We start from the raw sequence: 13,344 nt of genomic DNA, 5'->3' as shown, positions 1-13,344 counted from the left end.
TTGTTATTTGCATTCACCTACAGTCCCAACTTTTCTGTAAATAGGGTTTTATATTTCAACAAACATTTTGTCATTTTCTGGTGAGCGGCTTGATCACTAAGCTAACGAAAGAGGGTGCAGCCATCTTGGTGTTCCAGGATGCTGTGTGCCACTCTAGCGGAGGTTTGGGATTTCCAGGGTGCAGTGTGTCACTCATCACATAAAGTCACATAAAGGGTGGATAGTTTAATAGAAATCTGTGTGATGTGGTGTTAAGGCGGTGTACTTTGTAATGATATGCATGTTTTTAAGTTACCATTTGGATTTAACATAATTAATGTGGTGGACTTGCCTGTGTTTATTATTTGAGTGTTGTAAGTGCAAGTACATTGTTTTCGAATAAAATGAGAAAAAACATTTTGGACCATAAAGTATGTTCCAATTATTAACTTACAAAGAAATGTGAAGAAATCATAACATACATGTCCCTTATTTAGTTAGTTTATGAAAACTGTAAAATGTAAATTTGACCAGATAGTGAATGCATTGGGATTTTAAGCTCTTTTTAATACTGCCTTACTGGTTTAGTTTGTATGGACAAATACAATTTCATAGCCTCTAAAAGAATTAATGACAGGTGTGAGAAAGCTATTTTATTTATTTATTAGGATTTTAACGTCATCTTTTACACACTTTGGTTACATTCATGACAGAAACGGGGAAAACATGCAAACTCCACACAGAGAGGACCCGGACCACCCCACCTGGGGATCGAACCCAGGACCTAATTGCTGTAAGGGCTGTTTTGTGATACCCACTGAACCACGGTGCCACCTCTGAGAAAGCTATTTTTATTAATACAGTTTAATAACCCTGCCCATGACGACGCGCTTACAAAAGATTAATTAGTAAACCTAGAATGATTTTAAGAACGAGTAATGGACATAGCACTGGATATTTGTGTTATCAGCAAGCCGTAGCCTAGTGGTTAAGGTACTGGACTAGTAATCAGAAAGTCACTGGTTCAAGCCCCACCACTGCCAGGTTGCTGCTGTTGGGCCCTTGAGCAAAGTCCTTAACCCTTAATTGCTCAGACTGTAGACTGTATACTGTAACTGTAATGTAAGTCGCTTTGAATAAAGGCGTCTGCTAAATGCCGTAAATGTAAATCAGCCATACCTGCAGCGGTACCCCTGCTTTTGAGCTTAAGTGTTTGTGTATTTGCCCCTCCCTCGCCTCTTCCTCACACGCACTATCTCGCGCGCCCCGCTGTAGAGCTCGCGCGTGCGCACGACCCCTTTTTTGCAGAGAAAAGGCGTCGCGGTAAACCGAGTTTACAGCAAATCTGTAAAAAAAAAAACGGCCCACAGAATGAGAAGAAAGCCCACACAGCGCACAGAAACAGCACGCCATTACCGTCAAACCGCAGGTAAATAACATATAAAATAATATGAATGTTTGTATGCTAAGACCCAATTCTGACATCTGGGTGTTCACGGAATCGCGAAGAAATTACAGCAGAGATTGTCGAGTATGAAAATGGATAAATCCTACAAAAAACCATCAAACCGTTCAGCCAGCCAGGTTGTAAAAGACAGAAGCGCGCCACATGTCAGTACATGTCATTGTTACTGTCATTATTGTTGTCATTATTGTACCGGCCTTTAGGTTGATTAGTTATGGTCTGGTGAGTTTTGACTGAACTGGGCTGGACTAATGATACCCTGACTTATATTTATGTCTTTGTTTTTTTGTGATTATATTGATTCTATCTATTATTTAATCATACCTTTAGCGTGTCTGTCTGTCCATGTATGTCTGACTGTCCATGTCTGTCTTTATGAATGTCTGTCTGATTATCTATCTTTCCATGGCTGTCTGTATACATTTTCTTGATAAACAATGCGGGGGCAGCAAGTTGAGAACCATGTATGTTACAAAGATTTAAACTGGTTTTAAACCTGTTCCAAAATAAATGTTCTCTGGTGTAATTACATTAAGAATGCCTGTAAAGTTATCTTAAACTTGTTTCATGAACAATCATCTGTCTATGCGTGTGTCTGTGTACCTGGCTAAATTTACCCAATTCTGTCTCTCACGTTAATAATACCATTATTTTTGATCATTATTTAAATTGTAACTTTGTGTTTTGTTGCTTTTTTCAGATTTTCTGGGTTGAAAATGAGTATCTAACTAAGCATTCCTGCCTTTGCCTTCTGGCCGTGGAGTTATGGTGTAAATCAACATCAGTTTTGCTTGGATACAGCAATTGTTTGTGAATGTCCAACCTTTTAGTAACACAGATACTCATAAAGCGTCCCTAAAAATGCAGAAGAGACTGAGAATATTGTTGACTCCTATTGGTTTTCCACTTTGCTCTATTATTTTGCTTCTCTTGCCCAAGTGTGTGTTATGTGCAAGTACAGAGAAAACTGTGGTTAACAAAGAGGAGTACTATAGTGCCACAATCAATGCCACCATCCAGGAAGTTAAAGGGAATGGCAGAAGGATTATATCGAAGGAGGATGGCAGGTACGGACAGAATTCACCTAAAACAGAGGTGAAAGGAATCATAATAATACCTTCTACTGTTAATGGAGGTGAGTCTCTCAGATTGTACTTACTGCCTTTTTAAATTTAATTTTAAAGTATTAACATGTATGATTAAAATTTGTTTTCTTTTTTATCTAATTTAATGAGGGGAGGCATGGTGACACAGTGGGTAGGCTCAGCAAAAAGGGCCTTGGGTTTGATTCTCTGGTCAGACAGCTAGGGTTCTTTTTGTGTGGAGTTTTCATGTTCTTCCTGTGTCCACTTGGGTTTTTTCTGGGTGCTTCAGTTTCCTCCCACACATCCAAAGACATGCAGTCAGGCAACTTGTAGCTGCTAGACATTGCCCTAAGTGTGTGTGCATGTGTTCATCTGTATGTGTATCTGCTTTGTGATGAACTGGCGACCTGTCCAGGGTTTATGCCTTTCACTAGTAAATCAGACCCATTGCAACCCGGACCAGGATAAAGCAGTGATAAGACAGACACTGAACTAATTAATGAATTAATATTTTGATGAGTTGAGTTGAAGATAAGTTAGACAGCAACTGTGTCACCTGTTTAGTTTGTTAACGCAAGAGATCTGTCTAGGCAGGACACATTGACAATTACTGATCTAATACAGACAAAACCTATTTATACTAGTAAGTTACAGATCACTGCTATTTTGCAGCCTGTGACACTCTTTTAAAACTCTTTTAAATTCTAGTTTCAACAATCTAAAAATGATAAATAAGAGTTTTAAAAAAGGCTTCAGATCAGTGTTTTTGTATCTAAACAGTATAGTTTGTTTGGAAGTTTTTAAGATTACATACAAACCAGAAAAGTTGGGACAGAGTAAATGGTACTGAGAAATGGATCCAGATTTTAAAGCAGAATTTATCACCATATATCTGTATTGCAAGTTTTTTCATTTATTGAAACAGATTTTTCATGTAACATAAATGTGTAGTAAGTCAATTTGAGGTGCATACAGAGCATACAGTTGAGTGTTAAAAAAATGAATAGACAAAAATCAATCAGGTACAGATGCATTTGGTAATTTGCCAGAGGCTGAGTCATTCTGCATGACATATTTCAGCAAACAGAAGGAATAGACTATTTCATTTTAAAGCAGATTATTAATGTAACTAATATTAAATATGTGTTTTTGAGCACTTTACTAAAAAGCAGATCTGCATTGTTGCATGTGGCACAACCACAGATAAATATCCACTTAAACTGTTTTAACTGTTTTGGCATAAACTGTTTTGGCATTTCTCTGGGAACATACTGAATGAATAGAATACCATACTTACACTGTGTTTTGTGTATTTGAAATTATGTTTTGAATAACTGTCTGTAAGATCCAACCTAGTTTTAGTCTCTTTGCAGTGTCAGACCAAGGTTAATTAAAAATCGTCCCCTGCAGGGACCTGGGACAAAGTAGGTCCTCAGGCTCCTCATGCTGTTTGTAAGAGGCAAACAAATAAGGTGCTTTGTTTGTCTTAAGTTGTGACCTATGTCTGCAGAGAAAGGTCCTGGTATTTGAGGGAAGTCAAGTCAAATGTATTTGTATAGCACTTTTTACAATGGACATTGTCTCAAAGCAACTTTACAGAATCCAGGACCAACAGACCAAAACCCCCTGGGGGAGTGATAACTGTGGTCACCATGGCCCAAACTCAACACTCTAGCCCCTACTTCGCATAGACAGGCGGTTGAGGTTGGAGAGACCCGCTGGAATTATGGCCCTTAGTTTGTATCTCCTGTTAAATCCCTAGAAGATGCTAACTCTGGGTCACTCGAGCGCGGGTCTTGAGTATATCACCCTTGTATCACTGGTGCACAATTAGATGCTTTAAGTGCCTTGTTTCCTGTGAAGTGTGGCGGTGCCACTTAGCTTGCTGCTGTACTTTCCTGAGCAGTGCGCACCACTCACTTTTCCAGTGTTGGGCTTATGAGTTTTGCTGCGCTCAAAGTTAACTTAACTTTCCTTTTCAAAGCGCCTCCAATGAGAGGAACTGTTTGATATGATGTGGTAAAAGAGACCCAAGCAGTACAAACATGGAGGAGAAGCTAGAGAGTCTAAAACGCTTAATGTGGCTTAATGTCCTAAAAAGTAAGAATTTTTATATTAAGCTTTTTTCTTTCCATTTAAACCTATTATAAGAATAGAGTTTAATGAAACAATTGCTTTTCCCGGGCACCACAGGTTCAGCAGTAGAGAGTACCTATTCTCAGTAATAATTAAAATAAGTATAATAAGTATATTATGCTACGGTAAGCTTTTTTCACAAGTCAAGAGGTGAACAAAGTGGCAATTTGCACCCAGCCTTGCGAAGAGAGAAGTGCAAAGCGCTTCTTATCTCTATGCACCCTTAGAATCCATTTCTGCTTGGTATAAAGCTGCGGCTGGTGGCTTCACACCCATTTGAGAAGGCCTGTTGCATGCTGCTCTTCTTGGCCAGCATGGCTGTCATTTATTACAAATTATGTGCGAGAATGCCTTATACAACATATTACTAAAAAGTTGTGGGAAAAAAAGTATTATCGGCAATGTGGCTGTGAAGTAAATTGTCATGTATTAAGTATGACGATGTGTATTGGGGACAGCCATAGATTCTTGTATATGTAATATGAGAACTTTACAAACATGCTGTAAAGTCAGTTAAAGATACATAACTTATCCAAAGCAGCAGAAACCAGCAATTTTGATAAGAGCTAATTACCCCAGTTAGCCTTCTCTTCAGTTTTTTTACTGACTTGAGTGTCTGAATCCGTGTGATTGGCTGATGCATGGTTACATGGTGGTGTGTTTTGTTAAAGTGTACACTATTTTAATGGATGCTATTCTCATTCACTTCCAAATTAGTCTTCTACAATTCCTTTTTGTTGAAACTATGTTGTTAATCATATTAAGTGTGCCAAAAAATTAAACATAATAAAGGTACTGGCAAGCACTAAATGGGGTGCAAAATTTTCATTCCTCATCCATATCTATAAAGTACTCATCAGGACAAAACTAGACTATGGATGGATCAGCCAGGAAATCATATTTAAAATCAATAAATTCAATACACCACCAGGGTATTAGAATGGCGCTAGGTGCTTACCGAACCTCGCCGGTACAAAGCATATATGTAGAGGCCCATGAACCATCCCTTGACCACAGACATCTGAAACTATCCCTCAAATACTCCCCGAAATAGCTACCCGAACAATCCAAATTATACTCTGACTGTTAATCCGCCATATACTGCTCTGTACGACAGCAAACCAAATGGCATCCCACCTTTCAGCTCCCGTATCAGACCCTATCTTTGGTGATACATATCACCAAAAATTAATTATGGTTAGAGAAAAGTTTCCAGTACACCGAGCTACCTATACGGATGGCTCTAAAACAGAGACTTGAGTATCAGCAGCGATTGTAGCTGGCAGATACTCAAAGTAAATCTACCACAGAACATCTCTTTTACAGCCAAAGCTTATGCTTATCTAATGGCTTTAGACTATGTAGACACTACCAACAGACAAAGCACTGATTTTTACTGACTCCAAATCCTGCCTGCAAGTTCTGGAATCCCATACTCCACTCCACCCAACCATCATAGACATTTTGAAAAAAAACTCATCAGAATGGAACTCACTTACCAACAATAAGCTGCATGAAATTTGTCCTAATATAAATATTCAGTAAAATACCTGTCTGAAAAAACGTATAGAACAAACTAGAGATGGGACGATCGATCGGCTATGAATCGGTATCGGCCGATTTTTAATCAAAATATGCTATCGGCGATCGGCGATATTTCCTAAAAGTAGCCGATCCGATCGTGTGATCTATAAAGATCACGTTAAGTTAACAGCTTAGTGGATTGATCCAGACTTTGAGCTACGACGCGCCAACCATCACATCACCATTCATCAACCATCGTACAGAAACCACAGTGAAAGCTCTTCATGACCTAAAATAACATCATTAACGTTGTGCATCATACATACGATGTAATTTTGCTGATTGTAATATTTACTTTAAAAAGATAATTCAACCCGGTCACATCTGAGTCGATTCTATCAGCACGTTATATAAACTCCTGGTTCACTTTGGTAAATCGTGAGCGGTTCTTACTTGTGATGTAGATGAGAACAGAAAACGTTACAGAGCCAATACGAGGCAAAAGTTTATTCATTACCAAATTCGTTAGTTCAGGATCATCTGCTGAACTTTTAGCTCCTTAGACGGAACGAGTCTGACTCGGTTACAGATCTGTGGTAATAGCAGTTTAATGAAGCTTTTTAATGAAGCTTTTTAATGTAAGAGAGTCACACAGAATGTTCTGTAGTAGTTGGTGTTTATTTAAAACCACGACATTTAATTAATAACAGTAAACACGGAGAGATAACTGAGAAGAAGAACTTACGCTTCGCGAAAAATGACTCGTGAATCAATGAATCACTTATAGCGATACAGTGAACAAAGCGTCTCTTCTAAAGGCACACACACACACACACACACACACACACGCGTCTTCACTGTGAGGCTCTTTTTAAGTTTATTTATTTTATTTACTGCTAACACCCCCCCCCCCCCCCGATCGCAATCGGCTATCGGCAGATGTCCCTGAAAGGAGATCGCAGATCGGAATCGGTGCCAAAAACCCCGATCGTCCCATCTCTAGAACAAACGTTATATACAAGATGCCGTATCGGACACACTCAACGCATTCATATCTGATAAGGGGAGAGGAGGCCCTCAACATTAGTCAAACTACAATTACTGTAAAACACATTTTGACAGAATGTGTTAAATACAACTGAGAAAGAGAGAGACTATGAATGACATAGCAATATTTTCATCAGAAACAGTGCAAGCATGCATTAGGTTTAGCACCAGGTTTGACAACTTGTCTCTTGCAGTCTTGGATCCAACGAGTTATATCTCTGTTTTATCTGAATTAAGTAAAAAAATGCATGACATCCAGTTTTTATATGTTGTTTACACAATCTTCAATTTTACTGATACTAACTGCAAATAATACAGTTCCCAGTACTGACCCTGTGGAACACCATACTTTACTTTTGAAGTTTTTGAGCATTTATTATTTCCATAGACAAATTAAGAATGGTTAGTCAAATAGTATTTAAACCAAGAGAGTGCGAGTCCTACTGTATTTTCTAGCCTATTCACCAAAATATTATGATGTACAGTATCAAATGCTGCACTAAGTTCTAATAGAACAAGAAAAGCGATGCATCCATAATCGGAGGACATTAATAAATTATTAACTACCCCTATTGATGCAGTTTCAGTACTATGGTTAGGTCTAAACTGCTTTTTCTAGAATCTTGGTGACAAAAGAAAGGTTTTGAAATTGGCCTATAATTAGAACATGTGGATTAAGAATAAGTTTTTTAATTAGGGTTGTAATAAGCACATTTGAACAATTTGGGTATATATCCAGGGCTAAGGGATGCAATTAATACGGTAAGCAGGGGCTTTACAATGCCAGGTGACACACTCTGACTTTGAAGTCGTATTTTCTCTATCTTATCATTAAATAATTGTAAAAAAATCATTACTGGTACAGTTAGATGGTATATTAGATTCATTTTGGGTAACATGTAAAATAGTATCAAATGTGATTTCAAGCGGATCATGCAATTAAAGCCTTTTAAATTGATAAAACCCAAAACAATCCCAAACAAATTCTTAAAGAAATTCTCAATAAGGACCAAGAGGTCGGCAAATAGTAGGTCGGTAAATCAGCTTAAACATACTATTTTTACCAAATAAGGATTTATTGACTATGTCAGCAACAAGGACTTCAAGTGAGTTAGTCATATGGGCTGTTTTTAGTGATATTTATGTCTTTGTCATAAATTGTGGCTACTCATTCTCTACGACCATTAAGACGTGACTTGTGTTCATAACTGTATCCCAGGGGAGCTGCTTCATTTAAACCTAGATACTCGTCAGGACTAGCCCAGGTTTTAGTTAATTAGAGTGCACTAAGACAGTGATAATTTCATCTACAATTATGGTTTTACAATCGAGTGATCTAATGTTTAGTAGTCCTAAGTTTAATCTAACTTTGTTATTGTTTTTATGAGGTGCTTTTTAAAGAAAATCTTTGGTGGGATTTGAAAAAGGCGTTTGCGTGATACATAGCCCGACACAGAAGCTGGTGTCTGACTATGCATTATGTTTGAAGCAGGTCATAACAGCAAAATGATGCTCAACTATGTGCTAAATATGCTCGTTATAAAGTGGTTAAATAATTTTGCCCCTGTGGGGACCCTTTGTAGAATAGGTCCTCAGCTGCTTGTAAGAGGCAAGCAAATGAGGCGCCTCGTTTGCCAGAAGGTGTCTGTGGAGAAAGGGATCCTGGTGTTTAGTGGCGTGGTGGCTATGGCTGCCATGTCCCCAACATAGGACTTCATGTAAACGTGAGGTTGGAGAGGCCTGCTCTGTAAAAGATGCGAATAAACTGAGATCTGGACAAATACTAAAATACTAAAAGATACAAGCTGATAACCTATTAAGTAGAGATGGAAGGATTGATCGGCTATGTATTGAAATCGGCCGATTTTTTATCAAAATATGCGATCGGTCGATATTTGCTAAATTCAGCAGATCCGATCGCGTGATATATAAAGATAACCTCCATGTTAAGCTTAACAGCTCAGTGGATTGATCCAGACTTTGAGCTACAAAGCGCCAACCATCGCATCACCATTTGTCAACCATCGCATTTCACAACCTGAAATAACATAATTAACGTTGTGCATCATACATACGATGCAATTTTGCTGATTGAAATATTTACTTTAAAAAGATAATTCAACCCGATCCCATCTGAGTCAATTCTATGAGCACATTATATAAATTCGTGGTTCACTTTGGTAAATCGTAAGTGGTTCTTGCTTTTGATGTAGATGAGAACAGAAAACGTTACAGAGCCAATCAGAGGCAAACGTTTATTAATTACTAAATTCGTTAGTTCAGGATCATCTGCTCTGACTGACAGAAAACTTTTAGCTCCACAGGCAGAACGAGTCTGACTCGGTTACCGCTCTGTGGTAATAGCAGTGTAATTAAGCTTTTTAATTAAGCTTTTTAATGTAAGAGAGTCACACAAAATGTTCTGTAGTAGCTGGTGTTTATTTAAAACCACGACATTAATTAATAACAGTAAACACGGAGAGATAACTGAGAAGAGAAACTTACACTTCGCATAAAATGAACCGACTCCTGAATCACTTATATCGATACTGTGAACAGAGCGTCTCTTAAAGACACACACACACACACACGCCGTTGCTTTTGTCACCGGTTTATCTTCACTGTGAGCCCTATTTTTAAGGTTTTTTCAGACTGAACTGGATAACATAAACCTGCGTGTGTGTGTGTGGTCAGTTAGACTAATGAAATACAGTATGTCTCCTGTGGGTGAAAAAATTAATTGCTTTAGTTTTAGAAGTAAACATCAATGCAATTTTCTGTAACTGCAGGAAAGAAGGACATGATTTATCCTACCAAAAACCAGCAAAGTGTAGGAACTGTGGAGGATCACAATGCCACCTCAAAGATATGCCCAACCTGGATAAAAAAGGAAGAAATCCAGAATGTAAAAAAACACCAGGGAAATTAGCTACCCAGAGGCACGAAGACTGGTTAATAAACTCCCTAATTTTAAACTAGAGAAATTGTTTGCTTTAGTAGTAGAGTTAACAAAATCTATAGCTAGCCAAACTGACCTAGCCTGGCTAGATAAAGATAACCCACAGCAGACTACTTACCAGAAAAACTCAAAACCCAACAAATCAAAGAGCATCAGCATGCAGATGATAACCCAAACCCAGTCAAACAAAAACAAATCCCAACAACCGAACAAGATCGAACTAAAAGCAAGACGAAAAAGAAAACCAGTATACTTATAACAAGAACAGACCAAGAAATCAATGCAAGCAAACTAGAGAATGTTAGAGACATAGAAATTAAAGATGCAACCCACCCTCGCAGTCGAAGCATATCACCTAAAAACAGAAGCAAATCTTGCACCCCTTCAGCACTAACCTAATGCAAAAGAACCCCATTTTTTAATGGAATTGTTGGACTACGAGAGCTAATGCAGCACCTGGTGGCAACACAAAATCCAATAGCTTTCCGCCTCCAAGAAACCCAATTCACACCAAACCAAGGTATTACACTGAAAGAGGAACATCCGTTCTAATAAGACATGACAAAATACACAGCCAAATTGCAATAGATACAAGCCTGCAGGCTACAGCAATACACATAACAATTCTAGCAGCTAAGTCCATTACTCTCTGCTCTATATACTGTACATACCACACTAACGCTAAAAGAACTAAATAAACTAGTAGACCAACGTCCCACCCATACAAATACTACAGAAAAGCATACAAATACTACAGAAAAGGTAATGGAAGACTTCATCATCCAAAATGACCTAATAACCAAGCAAACACTTATCTACACATTGGACATAGAACATACTCTGCAATAGTTTTGACCATATGTAAACTTAAACTGCTACTTGACTTTACATGGAATGTCTGGGACGGTCTTTGTGGAAGTGACCATTTATCAATTATTATACCATCAGAAAAAAATAGAACCAGCAATGGCAACTAAAAAGGGCTGGCTGGTATGCCTTTCAGACCTACTGTTGGGAAAAGCTGTGTAGAGAACCAAACCAGATCCAAAAACCTGACATTTATGAGCAGCCAAAACAGTCCCAAAAACCTCTAAAAACCAAGTAAACGACACAACCCTTGTTTCAATAAAAAGTGCAAGAAGGTAATAAACATGCACAAAAGAACAGAAAGGCTCTTTTACAGTCACCCAATGACAAAAAGCCAGAAAAGTGATTAATTCAGCAAAAAGCTAGGCTGGAGAGATTTTGTGTCAAAACTGACAGTAAATACACCAGCAACAAAAGTCTGGAATCTAATACACAAAATAAAAGTTAATAACATCCATATCCAACACATTAGACAGCAAGACAAAACATACACCAATAAAACAGAACCACATACCAGAATTCCAAACCTTCCAACAGCAACAAAATAACTAAATTTCCTGTCTAAAAATACAATGAATACAATGGATAACCTAGTCTGAATGGAGCCTTTTATCAGAATCGCTTTTATAAAAAAAGAACATGTCATAGCCATATTCTCTGATTTAGAAATTATATATGAGTATGGAATTTTAAAAGACCTACATCAATAATACCTTCTCTAAAACACATACTCAAGAAATGAGAGTCCTGCAAGGAAGCATCTTATCAGTTACTCTAAGCAGTATCACACAGGTAATCCCACCAAACACCTTCTGTAGCCTCTATGTAGATGATATCTGCATAAATAAGATTTACAAGTGGTCGGTCCTTAATGGATTTAAATTCTCAAACACCAAAACACACTTTATACTTTATAGTATGCACTTTTGCCTACTCTGAACCTTACACCCAGAACCAAAGTTATTGCTAAACAGGAACCACATTACGATTACTATAGAAAAAAAGTTTCTGGGACTCCTGCTAGACAGTAAATTGTCCCTCATTCCACATATTTAACTTTAAAAAAAACTGATGCCTTAAAAGCTTGGATGTTATAAAAGTCATATCAAGAACCAAATAGGGAGCAGACCAGCAACAGCTATTAGGAGTATACAGAAGCCTAATAAGATCCTGACTCAATTATGGGAGTGCAATTTATGGATCAGCTAGGAAATAATATATTCCTGCACTTGACACTATCCACCATCAAGGAATACAGCTAGCTCTTGGAGCTTTTAGAACATCCCCTGTCCCCTGAATAGGCGGCTAAAACTAGCTTTACAATATGTTATTGAACTGAAATCCAATGAATGTAGGGCTGTCTGAAAGAATTTCCCCTCTCGATATTTAGGCGGCTCAACACCGCGGTATGCGATATTATCGCAACATATATATACAGTGTATCACAAAAGTGAGTACACCCCTCACATTTCTGCAAATATTTCATTATATCTTTTCATGGGACAACACTATAGACATGAAACTTGGATATAACTTAGAGTAGTCAGTGTACAGCTTGTATAGCAGTGTAGATTTACTGTCTTCTGAAAATAACTCAACACACAGCCATTAATGTCTAAATAGCTGGCAACATAAGTGAGTACACCCCACAGTGAACTTGTCCAAATTGTGCCCAAATGTGTCGTTGTCCCTCCCTGGTGTCATGTGTCAAGGTCCCAGGTGTAAATGGGGAGCAGGGCTGTTAAATTTGGTGTTTTGGGTACAATTCTCTCATACTGGCCACTGGATATTCAACATGGCACCTCATGGCAAAGAACTCTCTGAGGATGTGAGAAATAGAATTGTTGCTCTCCACAAAGATGGCCTGGGCTATAAGAAGATTGCTAACACCCTGAAACTGAGCTACAGCATGGTGGCCAAGGTCATACAGCGGTTTTCCAGGACAGGTTCCACTCGGAACAGGCTTCGCCAGGGTCGACCAAAGAAGCTGAGTCCACGTGTTCGGCGTCATATCCAGAGGTTGGCTTTAAAAAATAGACACATGAGTGCTGCCAGCATTGCTGCAGAGGTTGAAGACGTGGGAGGTCAGCCTGTCAGTGCTCAGACCATACGCCGCACACTGCATCAACTCGGTCTGCATGGTCGTCATCCCAGAAGGAAGCTGACGCACAAGAAAGCCCGCAAACAGTTTGCTGAAAACAAGCAGTCCAAGAACATGGATTACTGGAATGCCCTGTGGTCTGACGAGACCAAGATAAACTTGTTTGGCTCAGATGGTGTCC

General features: G+C 38.5%; 1 protein-coding gene across 3 annotated transcripts in view; it reads left to right on the top strand.

Annotated features, from left to right (window-relative positions):
- Positions 1 to 1,306: 1,306 nt before the first annotated feature.
- Positions 1,307 to 13,344, top strand: part of rnf130 (ring finger protein 130) — a 125,886-nt gene continuing 113,848 nt past the window's right edge. For all 3 annotated transcript variants that reach the window (XR_010013496.1, XM_063000527.1, XM_063000526.1), the window contains exons 1-2: positions 1,307 to 1,408; positions 2,145 to 2,579. Coding sequence is in view for 2 of the 3 variants with exons in the window: in XM_063000527.1 (XP_062856597.1) it covers positions 2,306 to 2,579 (274 nt within the window). In the remaining variant the exon portion in view is untranslated. The remainder of the gene's footprint in view (positions 1,409 to 2,144; positions 2,580 to 13,344) is intronic.

This window comes from Trichomycterus rosablanca, chromosome 8 (genome assembly GCF_030014385.1).
Source record: "Trichomycterus rosablanca isolate fTriRos1 chromosome 8, fTriRos1.hap1, whole genome shotgun sequence".
NCBI lineage: Eukaryota > Metazoa > Chordata > Actinopteri > Siluriformes > Trichomycteridae > Trichomycterus > Trichomycterus rosablanca.
This window is presented reverse-complemented; position numbering and strand designations above follow the sequence as displayed.